The sequence below is a fragment of the Trematomus bernacchii genome, unplaced genomic scaffold (assembly GCF_902827165.1).
Source record: "Trematomus bernacchii unplaced genomic scaffold, fTreBer1.1, whole genome shotgun sequence".
Taxonomy (NCBI): Eukaryota; Metazoa; Chordata; class Actinopteri; order Perciformes; family Nototheniidae; genus Trematomus; species Trematomus bernacchii.
Genome location: NW_022987689.1, coordinates 6148897 through 6161957, shown reverse-complemented (window position 1 = coordinate 6161957; position 13061 = coordinate 6148897). Strand labels below are relative to the sequence as shown.

At 42.1% G+C, this 13061-nt stretch overlaps 1 protein-coding gene across 2 annotated transcripts in view; it reads right to left on the bottom strand.

Moving 5' to 3' along the window:
• Positions 1 to 13061, bottom strand: part of ece2a (endothelin converting enzyme 2a) — a 72891-nt gene that overhangs the window by 25518 nt on the left and 34312 nt on the right. For both annotated transcript variants that reach the window (XM_034137970.1, XM_034137971.1), the window contains exon 3: positions 5362 to 5645. In XM_034137970.1, coding sequence (XP_033993861.1) covers positions 5362 to 5645 — 284 coding nt within the window. The remainder of the gene's footprint in view (positions 1 to 5361; positions 5646 to 13061) is intronic.

Sequence of the window (13061 nt, the reverse complement as noted above, 5' to 3'; positions counted from 1 at the left end):
ACTGAAAAATAAGACTGCAGCTAATTTGTGTGTGCATGACTGTATGGTATGTGTGTGTGTGTGTGTGTGTGTGTGTGTGTGTGTGTGTGTGTGTGTGTGTGTGTGTGTTAATAAGAATGTTCCCCAGGGACTGTGTTCCCAGCAGGCGTCCTAGTTTCCCGGTAATGGAGGAAGAGAGAACTCTCCAGGCAGGGTTCAGGGACAACCAATCAATGTCAGAGAACGTCTTCCACTCTGCATCAAACCAACGCGCGATGATGTCACGACAGGAGCCTCCCCCGTCATGTGTGGGTGGGAATTCAGTTTTTTCCAATAATTTAGCCCTGTGGAGATGGGGATTCCTTGGGATTGTGGGAAGGCATGATTTATCTCCAACTTCCTGCACACTTTAATTGGTACCACTTTACAATAAGACTACCCTTATAAAAGGTTTACCAATAGTTTGTAATTCATTTATTAATTAGGTTGTGAACACTTTATAAATCATGAATAAGCTTTTTATAAGACATGAGATAAACAGGGCAACTGTGACCGGTTGCTTGCCAAATAGTGAGCCCACATTTATCTGTACTGCTAAGCCTTATATTGGCTACCTAGCTTACTTCGTCTTCTTCACCAGCCAGCATCCTTGGTATCTGTTGCTCACTGAGTTGATTCTCGCTAAGTAGCCAATATAAGGCTTAGTCATCTTGCCAAATAGTGAGCCTGTGTTGACGTATGAAAACTATGTTATAACTGGTTTATAAATGGTTCTTAATGATTAATAAAGTGTTTACAACCTAATTCATAACCTAATTATAAACCCTTTATGAATCCTTTATAAGGGTAGCCTTATTGTAAAGTGGTACCCTTTAATTAAGCTAAATGAAAATATATGTTTGGATAAAATGTGCCTAAATTCAAGTCAAACATGTGGATTTAATCACTAAATATTAAATACATTCTCACACATTTTTTTCTTTTTGAACTGAAAAACCTAAAAATGCAGGAAAAATGCTAGGCTCTTGGATGACACCTTTCTTTGAATGTTTAAAATGTAATACCATCAGGTGGTTCTCAGCCTAATTCTATTCCATACTTTTAAAACTGGTGACTAGGGATTTTGCATTACGCAAAGATTGGCCCAAAAAGTCATACTTTATTTGAAAATTGCCAGATTTAGGTATGAATTCCTACATGTAGTAATATAAAAAAGGCCATATATATTTTTATATATATCAATAGACTTCTCTACTGGGAAGTTTTTCATATAAAAACACAGATGCCACTCAAACAAACTCAGTCATCATTAATGTTAGTATGTTAAGTATGTCATTTTACTTCTATAACAAATAGCAGGTGTAATAAGGTTTATGTGCACCACACACTTTGGTTGGCGGACTTTTACCAGCAGCAGAAATGAGGTCAGGACAAATGAGTCTGAATTGATCCATCAGAGCAGGCCACAGTATTTTGAAGTGTAGGATTCACATTTCCTGCCACCAAACTGACCATTTTGGGCCAATTAAACCCATCAAACATCAATAACAGTGTCCGGAACACAACAAGAACATGTGATATTAGTTCTGGAAAACTGTGGTCTGCACAAAACTCAAAACACTTCACAAAGTCTTACAGTTTTACCTCATCTGTTGCACACCAGACACATTCTCTCACTAAATACCTGAAATTGCAGAGTCACCCAATTGTAAACTTATATTTTAGACCTTGTATTTTCAACCGTCTCTACCTCAGTGACCTTGAGCCAAAAATAATAATCAGACACCAGGGACAGTCCTTCAGTCTGCCCTTTGACCGCCTCGCAAAGCCAAATCTCTACGAAAATGTTCCCTTTGATTGAGCCCATGTCTTTACCTCTTTAAACAGGACTATGGTTGGCAATTCAAAGTATTAGTCTGAGATGATAACTAACAAAAGAGTTTCCATAGCAACGGTAAAAGTGATTCACAGAGCATGTCAGGCTGTGAAATAAATGTCACACCTCAGTGCACCACGGCCGCTGTTGTGAGATTTTACAAAAACAAAACAGTGATTGTAGCATGCTTCTATTTACAGCGTGTGTCCTTGATAGGCTCCAGTGATGACCGTGTGCTGCATTCACTCAATGGATGTTTGCTCAAACCACAACATACATGGTTTGTTAACAGGCTGTGAAATAAGATATTTGGATGTGAAGTGGTAGCAATTGTTGTTTTGATACATGGTTGTTTTTGAACACTGAGAGCACTCTTTTCCCTCACTCTTTCTTCCTCTCCTTTGCTACCTTCTTCCCATCAGTCTCACGCTGGTGCTCTGCTCATTAGTTTTCTGTCAGTCCTGGTTTTTGTCACCTTTTTCCCATTCTTTTACTTTGTATCCTGTGCTGCCATGCCGTTTCCCTTCTCTCCTACCTCTACTCTTTCTCCTTCGCCCTTCAATGCCCTCTTCCTTGTGTGAATTCAGCAACAATATTCTTCAGGGATCTCTTCCGTTTTTCATCACTCGGGCAGTTTTTCTTGCTTTTATTTATCACGCCTCGCAATCTGCAATCATTATGAACGTATGTTTTTTTTTTTTAAAGCAGGCTCTGAACCCACATTGCTGCAAAACATTAACTCTAATCGTGACTGCTGTACCCATACGAGTAAGTGAGGGAGCAAAAATAGACAACCGCAGAGAGCTATCGACTTCTCTGTGATGATCACACACACACACAGATGCTCAGAGTGCAGCAGAGAGAGAACATGAACACAATCACACATTACCGTCTCCTCACAGCCCTGAGCAAAGAGCAGGTGATAGAAAGAAAAGGGGAAATGAGGGTAAAACAGAGGGAGAGGCGGGAGTGAGAAGAAGAGATGGTGAGAGCTATGGTGACAGAGAAGGAACTTGAATCTTAAAGTGTAATGGCTTTCAAATAGGGCTGCTTCGTGACTTCAGCTTCACTTCCTTTGAAGGGAAGTCAAATCCTCCCATCTGTCCCCCAAACTCACTCACTGATCCTCATTTAATATGTCCTTCTGTTGGAGGAAAACACCCAGCACCAGTGTGAGGCTATTGTCTGTCCTTTCAAAATTGACCCATATACAGCACAGTATTTGCTTTTGTTTTCTCCTTGAGTCAAGCTTGTCCCTCTGGTTAAACTCACAGCATTAAGTCAGGGTGAGAAGAGCCGTTAAATACTTCCGTCTGAAAACATTTCTCAGGCCTAATCTGCTCCCAGGAATTACTGTTATATATGGCAGGCAATTCATCAGGTCAATCCCTTTATTTGAAAGAAACATCTATTTTATCCAGTGACAAAACAGTGTTTTGTCAATTCAGGTTGTCACCATTTAAAAAACGAAGCACTTATTATGGGCTGCAACACACTACAAATAATAAAAATAGCAACATTCTGGAATATTCAGCCACTTTAAGGGTTGAAATGACTCTACATTCAGGGAATACCGATTTCTACTCCCAGTTTAAGACAGTTAGAAAACAAAACAATCAGCAACGAAGGAAGGACACTGCTAACAGTAGAGTACTAGTGTAACATGCGATAAAACAATAAAGTTTGACTAATTACGTGCAATGCAGTCGTTGCTAGCTCCTGCAGTTTATGCTGACACCTTTTATTCACTCCCATCACCCTTTTGCGTCACCACACAAGTACATTTTGCTCGTGTGCTTATGCCGCATTAATGCTTTTTTAGTATGCGTTTCCTCACTAAAACTCACTATGAGTATTTTTTAGGCCTGACAAACTTGTTCATGAGTGATCTTCCTTATAAAACTTTTGTAAAGCTGAATCTTTATGGCGATAGATAACTAGTCCTTTTCCAAATTGTAATAATTGTCAGTTGACTTTATAATAAATATATAGACTGTTTTTCATCAGCATAACAAATTGTGGAAGCCAACTGATTGCTACATTTTCATTGGATTATTCACCGGAAAAGCTCCGTAATATTTATAATTTATGTGTTCTTTGAAAACATCAGTTCAAATGTGCATTAACATTAGTTGCACTTAGTCCTCTGCCTGCTTTCATTCAAATGATTAACAAAACCTGACCTTTCACACCGTTGCATTTACTGTAATTATATTCCATCTGTGTATTGAGCGTAAACTATACCTGTAATAACAAACTAAACTTTGAATAACAACCCATTTAGCAGGTGCTCTGAATGCGGCAGTGAGTGCATAATGAGTCATTATTTTCAATTCAGAGCTCGGGAGTCACCTACTCTAGTTTGATAGCAGCGTTCTCTTGTCTTACGGAGTCAAGGTCAAGCATGGCTAATGGCCAAAACATTGTCATTGTCACATTGACACAGTGGTGGTTAGCGCTGCAGCCAGCCGCTGAATAGCACTCCACGTCATGGAAGTCAACTGAGGGCTGTGGAGATGGAGTGGAAATGTAAAGTGCCACTATTACTGATTCCACTGTCAGAGAAGTCATTCAGAGATTACGCTCACTGTAGCAGTGCATTCAAATCATCGCAGGCATGCAAAGACTCCAGTAGCTTGAATAATACTGGCCAGAAGAGCTTTGTTTTGTGCTTCACTGCAGACAAAGGCCAGTCTTCTAGAATAAAAACATCTTCCAACTCTTGTAGTATAGAAGTTGGAAACAAAGTCTTGTACGTTTCATTAGCTTCCAATTTATTGAGGAAAACCCAAATATATTGTACTTTGTGCTTCATCCAAGTGCACATGTCAATTAAGTGACAAAGTGAACTCTAAAAGGTACCCCTCACAGCATTGAACCCCATTGAAAGACTGCTGCAGCTGAAAAGTTGTTATTTCATTACCATACTGATGACATTTTGAGGTTGGACTTTAGTATTTAGATATGACAGGTGAAGTTTTTCATCTGTGTCTCAGTACGCAAACACACAGACATCGCACACAATATGGAGGCTTTTTGAGTCAAATTCAGATCCGTATTCTCTGTGCACTACTGGACATCACTTGAAGGATCTGCTCTTCGGCCAGTTAAAGCAAAAAGGAAAAAAACTGCACATAGAGCCATCACATAATCACACCTGAATTGTCAATAAAGGGTTTTCTTTCAACCAAATTGTCTTTCTGTGAGTTTGAGGATGCTCCCCTACTCAAACACATCTCCCAAAAGAAACTGGGGGAAAGGCACACAAACCTCTTCGCAAATATATAAGCAAGCGCAGATGTAAAAGAGACAAACTTAAAAAATGTTTTAGTTACAAAATGCATGACCCCTCCCTAGAACACAACAGGATATGAAACGCAACTGCACATCCGCTTAAAATCCCAGCGTATGTTTTGCCAAAAATCAATACATTTTGGCAAGGATGTTTGACCTTAGTCTCATCTTAGTTCAAGAAACATTTAACCCTCATCAGTTTTGAATTGTACCTCTGTGAGTGCTTGGTGAATGAAACAGGCGGTGTCAGGAGACACCTCCCAAGGTGACTTTTCTTCCACCATGATGGCGTCCAGCGTGGCCTTCTCAAGGATGACATCAAAGGACGCTTCAGGAAAGGAGAGTTGGCGCACGTCCATCTGTTGCCAGGTCATTCCCGGGCAGTGGCTGTACCTGGCACCCATTGTACTGATGCACACAGAGGAGTAGTCTATGTTGGTGATGGAGCGGTAACCGGCACTGTACATGTCTCCACTCATACTGCTGTTTCCACAACCTGAAGGGAGAGCAAAGGGAATCATGTTGGGAGATAAGAGAAGGTCGTAGAGAAAGATGAGCATGATAGGTGAAGAAGAATAGAAAGAGGGAGAGAGACTGAAACCAATATGTCTCTGATGACTCAACTCCCTAATCTGTTTTCCAGTATGAGTTTATGATTGTGTTATCAATATGGCAACAAAATATTACTGAGGAGTAACTTCCTATCATGGAAACAAAGGCTGTTATGACGGGGATCGCCACCACACACACAGTCTTTCTTTGATCAAGCTGCCATTCAATCATGATGGAAACCACACACTCCAGACGACCATATGGGCGCTCGTGTAAAGTGTTTTCAGAGGGGAGCCGTCTAACATAACCTCAGACTGCACAAGATCTGTCACAAGCAACAAGCTTTCAACTTGTAGACTGTCACCGAGTGACGGATGGATGAAAGCCAGGGAGGGAAATGAAAGGGGACAAAAGAAAAAAGTGAAGATTGCCTTTAATGTAGCACGTCAAGATGAAAATAATCTACTGAATGCTGCATCTCACCTTTTGGATCAGATGACTCATAGATCGTGTAGATGTGAAGAGGAGGAGGAGGAGGTGTGGGTGGAGAAGACATGCAGAAGAAAAAGGGAAAGGTGCAGTAGGCGGAGGACGTGGGGGGGACATATACACTATCTGATGCACAGAAACAGTGTCAGTAAAGGTGAAGTTCATGAGTGTTAGCCGTGGAGATGATCATATAATCTTGCATTTATACAAGTCTGTGTGTCGGTGCCTCTGGGGGGAGGGGGGCGGGGGGGGGGGGGGGGGGGGGAAGAGGGTGTGAGAGGTGGGGCTGTGACTTCCACTGCAAACGTGTGGCTGCCGCTTGTTATCACCTTTATGCTTCAAACTAATTACCAGCCTCCAAATGCTGTGTAAGTGTGTGTGTGAACATGTGCACTAGATTGTAGGATCTATTCAGATAGCAGCCTCACACACTTAGCAACACATTCAGGTGTGTGTGTCTTTTGTAGAAACCTCTCATGTGTGTTGTACTCTTATAATGACTTAGTCTTGACGGGCATATACATACCTGGATACTGTGAAATGTTAATAGAGCGATAGCAATGCTGTGTGTGTGTGTGTGTGTGTGTGTGTGTGTGTGTGTGTGTGTGTGTGTGTGTGTGTGTGTGTGTCTTGATGGCTATCCCTGTGACGTTGGCTTCACATATAAGGAGGAAATATGTCAGCATTGCTTGTCACAGGGACATCATTGAATGCTTTCTTTATGGATGTCTGGAAGAAGACAGCATGTTTCAGGGTTGAATTACACAGGCTCAACAGGTTATTTTAGATTTGTCTATTTTAGAACATTACTTTAGGTGTGCCAAAAGCAAGCAACAGCTTTGGAAAACCCATGTTGCATGTAGAGAGGCTAGCATTCAAATGTTGAAGAATATTTCTAATAAAGAATCTGAGATATTATAAGAAATGATGGCATTACTCAATCCGTCCACAAATAATATTTAGTTAAAGGTTAAATTAAAAAGGTCTGTGGCCTTGTTTCATGCCCAGGTTTGGTGCTCTCCAGAGTGGGTTAAATCCCTGCTGCACTCCCCTCTCAAATCCCCAAGCATGCCAGACATTGTTTCCACAGGGTTTCCCCCCGCTGACACAGCTTTGTGTGTGTGTGTGTGTGTGTGTGTGTGTTTTCTTTTTCCATGCACTCGCTTCTGAAGAAGGGGTGTCACATGACAGGTCATTCCTAGGGGTTGTCACGACAATTATAGTCGCCAAACTGTCATCAAGGACACTATTCTTATTTTAGATTTGTGACATCAGCTGGTGCCCCCCGCAACCTCTGACCCACACACACAAACACACAAACGCTTACCAACTTTACCTGCACACACACACACACACACACACACACACACACACACACACACACACACACACACACACACCACACACACACACACACACACACACACACACACACACACACACACACACACACACACACACACACACACACACACACACACACACACACACACACACACACACACACACACACACACACACACACACACACACACACACACACACACACACACACACACACACACACACACGGAAGACGTGGTTTGATATTACATTACATTTAGCTGACGCTTTTATCCAAAGCGACTTACAATAAGTGCATTCGACCAAGAAGATACAAACTTGAAGAAAACAGATAATCATAATCATATAAGTACATTATGTTTCATAGAGCCACACCATTTCAAGTGATACTCAACAGGCTTTAGATAAGCCAGTCCTTTGTTAGTATATAAGTGCTTTGTTAGTATCTAAGTGCGATATGTAGTTATATGCGCATGTAAGGGCAGATCCTCCAGTGTATGTATCACGTGCGTTTATGTGACAAAGGTTTATTCAGGATACCATGCCAGTCTGGAGCCTGGAGTCTGTTGTTCCTCCAGCTGGAAGCCAGGAAGCTAAAAGCTCCTGATAACTCATCCTAACTGGATTATCCAGAGCGACACAGAGGCAGACTATAGTTAGAGCAGTCATATCACCTCGTTCTGCTGGCTGTGTGAGTGTGCATGTGATGGAAAATGTGAGTCCTGTTCCTATAAAGCATCCTACCCCTCATAACAAATCTGCAAAAATAAATTGTGGTGAACACCCCGTCATCTGCTTGTGACGTGTAAACTGCATTTGTTATTCATGTCTCTGTGTCTGTTTATACAGGGAATGATGCACATGCCACGTTGTTGTTATTTCTTTTTAAATCAGTCACTTGTGCAGAGAGGAATGTTGTCCAAACATGGAGGTTCCTTCCTGCAGACTTGGTGATGCTCAGCCCAACAATGGTATCCTGTTGCATGACTGACCTGAGAAACCCTTTGATATTCAAGAAAAACACTTGACACGTGAGTCTCACAGGAAAGAAAAGCTCAGAGTTAATCCACTGGAATAATGCGCCGTTTCTTTGCTGCTCCTACACGGTCGTCTTACCGTCTTATTAAAAATAAAAATATGAGCAGAATGTAGTTTCCTAAATTATACTGCTAAATTACAATTTCCCCACGAAAGGTTTATGTAGTTCAATCAATCAATCCATGAAATACATGTCATAAGAGAAGAAAACAGACATGATTTTATTGTAAACAGCAGAACTAATTCGATAAAAACCTGAGTTTCACAAGTGCGACTGTCATCTGCCGGTATTTTTGGACTTTTCCCACTAGGAAAACCTCGTCCAACACGTTGTTAAGCTAAATAATCAAGATAGCTGCCTACGTGGGTGCTCACATCATTTATAGCACAAGCATACAGGATAGTGTTTCAGCAGAGTGTCTATTGGTAAATGTAAACTCATAGCTACGCTTTGAAGATTACATCAAATATTTACATGAGTTTGTTTTCCATGTAGCGGTGCTGCTCATCAGAATGTCTAAATTATTTTGACGAAAGAAATTGTCCAAAACTACACAATCACATCTTAATTTGGGATGCAACCCCAGCCCCTCCTCACACCACAAATGTCAGCCAAGATTTAAGGTTCCTTTGCAGTAATTTTACTAGTTTAAAGTCACACTACTTGACTCTTACACAACCTAAACTGTTGGAGATCTGACCTTTGGGCGATCAGATGACCTCCGTCCACATAAACAGCAACTCTACAGAGTCCATCTATGGTCAGGAGGGGTGGTGGGTGGGGAACCCCTGCGATGGAGCCAGCGGTATGAAATATCAAAGCTGCTATCTGCGCAGCAGTGGAAACTCCATGATGTCAGAGGCATTCAGGGTACTCAGTCTTATCCGAGACTGGTGTAGACACATTAAGGATGAGGACTGGGGCCAGTGGTGATGAAAGCTGATGGTTGCATGTGCTCTAGCAACAACACGGAGGCCCACCACCCCCGCTCACTGAGTGTGGGCTAGCCCGAGGTAAACTGATGCCGCGGTGACCCTTCACAGGGTTCAGCTGCAAGTACTGTAAATGTCAACATGTGAAAAAAGAATAGTGAAGTGTTTGTGTTTGTGTGTGCATGCACATTAATCACAAGGCTACATGTAAGTGTATGTGCCTACGGTTGTATGAGTGGATGTTTGGACATGTCACTCAATAACATTTTACGAAAAAACATTACTTATATAACATATTCCAGTATTTTTTATTTCACATGTGTGTAGCAAGTCTTGGTGTGTGTGATTTTGACTGTGACTGGTCATGTCAGGTCATTGGGGGCCTGCACATGTGCCTGTGTTTGAGTGTGTACACTGTGACAATGATGAAAGTAGACACACTGGGTCTTTTTTTAACCAATTACCTCAGGTTATTTTCTCCCTTAGTAAGGGACCACTGTTTTTTGATTAATTAGTAATAAGAATTATTATGACAGGCATTTATTGACATTTACATGCAATTACAGACACACAACGAACGCACAGACTCGTCTTACATGTACAGTTGAGGCCTAAATTATTAGCCTCCCAGGAGTTATGGAACATTTTCCTAAAATTCTTCCCAATGTTTCCAGCATTGATAAAACTTGATATAATCAAACATTCACCAGTGCTATTTAGTAGCTTTTGGTACATTTTGGAACATAAAATAAGTTTTTAGGCTTGCTTTATATCAAATATAGTGAAAAATGGGTTGGTCAAAAATATTAGCCCCCAGGCCATTAATAGTCAATAGTGTACCCTTTCTGAGCCACAACTGACAACAACCTCTTATGGCGCATTTCCACCATGGCGCGGAGCGCGGTTTAAGCGTGCCGTGTCGTGCCGGGCCCGTTTTTGGTTGCGTTTCCACTATGCCTAGTTCCGGCCCGGGGCTACTTTTTCACCTTTTTTCTGGCCCGACAAAATCGTGGTTCTATCGGGGCCAACAAACAGGGCTGAGTCGGGCTGAGTTTGCTAAACTAGAGAGAGAATCGCTGGCAAGGGGGCTACAACTACAACAAGATGAACATATTTGACCGTGATTTAACTGTAATACACGTTTCAAAATGATGCCGAAGTAACAACATACTGATACCGGTTAGTAAAAACCATGAATTAATGCTTTGACAAGTCTGCAGACAGACGGCAGGCGAAAAACCTTTTAAAATGCGCGTTGTCTAAATGGAGATCGGCTAAGCTAACGCAATATATGCTCCGACCATCCACACTCACAACAACGGCCTATACAGACACAAATAAACCAGCGACTGTACTCGCCATGACACAGACAGTCTGTGGTTTGTACTTGTTTAACTTTTGTCTAGTTTCTGAACAGATATGAGGAGCTGTGAGCTTGAGTGCTAACAGCTAACGGCTGATGTTGTTTTTCTGGGGTGCTCATTGAAGATGACGTCACGGCTCCGCCTACATTGCGTTACTATAGATACTACCCCAGTTCCTAAACTGTAATGGAAGCGCAGCATTAAAGTGAGCTGGGCCTAACAAGGCCTAACAAAACCGTACTAAGTCGAGCGAGGCCTGCGGTGGAAATGCGCCATTAGACTAAGAGCAGATCTTTTCATATTATCCCTCAAAATGTCAACATAATTTTTATTTTTCATGATGCCTTGCACCCGAACAAGGCTCCCTGTGCCTGAGACTGCAAAACAGCCCCACAGCATGATGTGTTCTTAGGGTTGAAGGCCTCTCCCTTTCTTCGCCAAACATAAGCAACATCCATGTGCCCAAACAGTTCCAGTTTAGTCTCATCAGACCAAGGCCCCGCTCACACGGGAACGTTTGCGTTTATGCACAGTATGCGTATTCAAAAAAGTCTTCCGTTCACATGCATTCGTTTCATTTAACGTGTCTGTTCAAACGAGGCCGCTGGAAACGCTGTAGTACATATGCCGGGACTGTAAGTGGCGCTGTAACTTCCGCCAAAATACACCAAAAGCAGCGAAGAAGGGCAGCCCAGCAGCCCCGCCGCAATGTTGCCATGGCTACCCTTCTGTTCATGCCCCGCGGTGTATTTAGCAACATGTAGTTCATGTAATTCTCCATGTCCACTTGTTGCTGATGGTTGTGGTAGAGGAGCTGTAGATTTTGCACTAATATCTGTAGCATGGTCAGTAGCAGTAGCACTAGCAGTAGCTACTGACAGGAGGAAGTGTGTGTGGCGATTGCTGGTATTCAGCGGGATATAGTAATTTCCTCAGCATATGGATAAATGCAACGGGGAAGTTAACTGAAAGAAACCGAATCTGTGGATATTGCATCGACCGACCAAGAAGCACGTCTCCGTGGAGAGGACCCGCTCAGAAAGAGAGATATTCTCTACAAACACCGGGTGAGATGCACCTTTGTCAATATAATGGATCAATGCATAAAATCTGACTCTGTTTATTTTGTTTAAGGAGTATATTGGGCGTTAACAATTCTGGTTTGCCTTTTATAATATTATTTCATTCAAGAACCCCTTGTGCGTTTAATTAACACAGCTATTTTTGATAGTTGCTACAGCAGTGAGCAGGAGAGGTGGGGAGAGGCGGGGCTATCGTTATTTTTTCAGGAAATATTCGTATAGAGGTGATTACACGGACTCGGTTGACCCCCCAGAGCGTTTAGTTTGCAAATCTATCCACCTTGGGACCCGTTATCGTTTGTGGGGTCAGTTTCTATCGGCCTCGTGTAAATAATAGGGCGAAACTATGCAGATACAAGCCGTTTTCTCCTCGTGTAAACGGCGCCCAAAGCACAGACTTCCAAAACGCATCTTTACCTTTCAAATGTTCACGGGCAAACCTCAGTCTGGCTCTGATGTGCCACTCTTTGAGTAAAGGGGTTCTTCTGGGACGATGGCCCTGAAGCCCACCACGATGAAGAGCCCTCACAACTGTGTTCCTTGAAACATCAACTCCAGAAGAGGCCAGGTCAGCAACAATCATCTTGGCAGATGTCCGGGGATTCTTGCTGACATCTCTGACTATTTTCCTCTCCAGAGTTCTTGAAATCTTGCACTTTTGACCACGCCCAGGTTTGTTTCTTACAGAATGTGTCTCCTTGTACTTCGCAATGATGCAACGTACAGCAGTTCTAGACACTGTGAAGCGCTTGGAAATAGCAGTATAGCCTTCCCCCTTATCATGAGCCTCCACTATCTTCTTTCTGAGCTCAAGACTGATGTCCTTTGTCTTTGGCATGGTGAGTAGGAGTAGTAGTATAGTCCCTCTCAATAAGGTATTCAAGTGCCTGTTTCTTGGAGTCCTTTTATGCTGATTGAATGCTCAGGTGTGGCTTGAAAGCTGATTGGTTGATTAGGTGTGGTTTGAAAGCAAAAATTCACATGGGGGCTAATATCTTTGACCAACCCATTTGTCACTATATTTGATATAAAGCAACTTATTTTATTTTCCAAAATGTACCAAAAGCTACTACATAGCACTGGTGAATGTTTGATTATATCAAGTTTTAT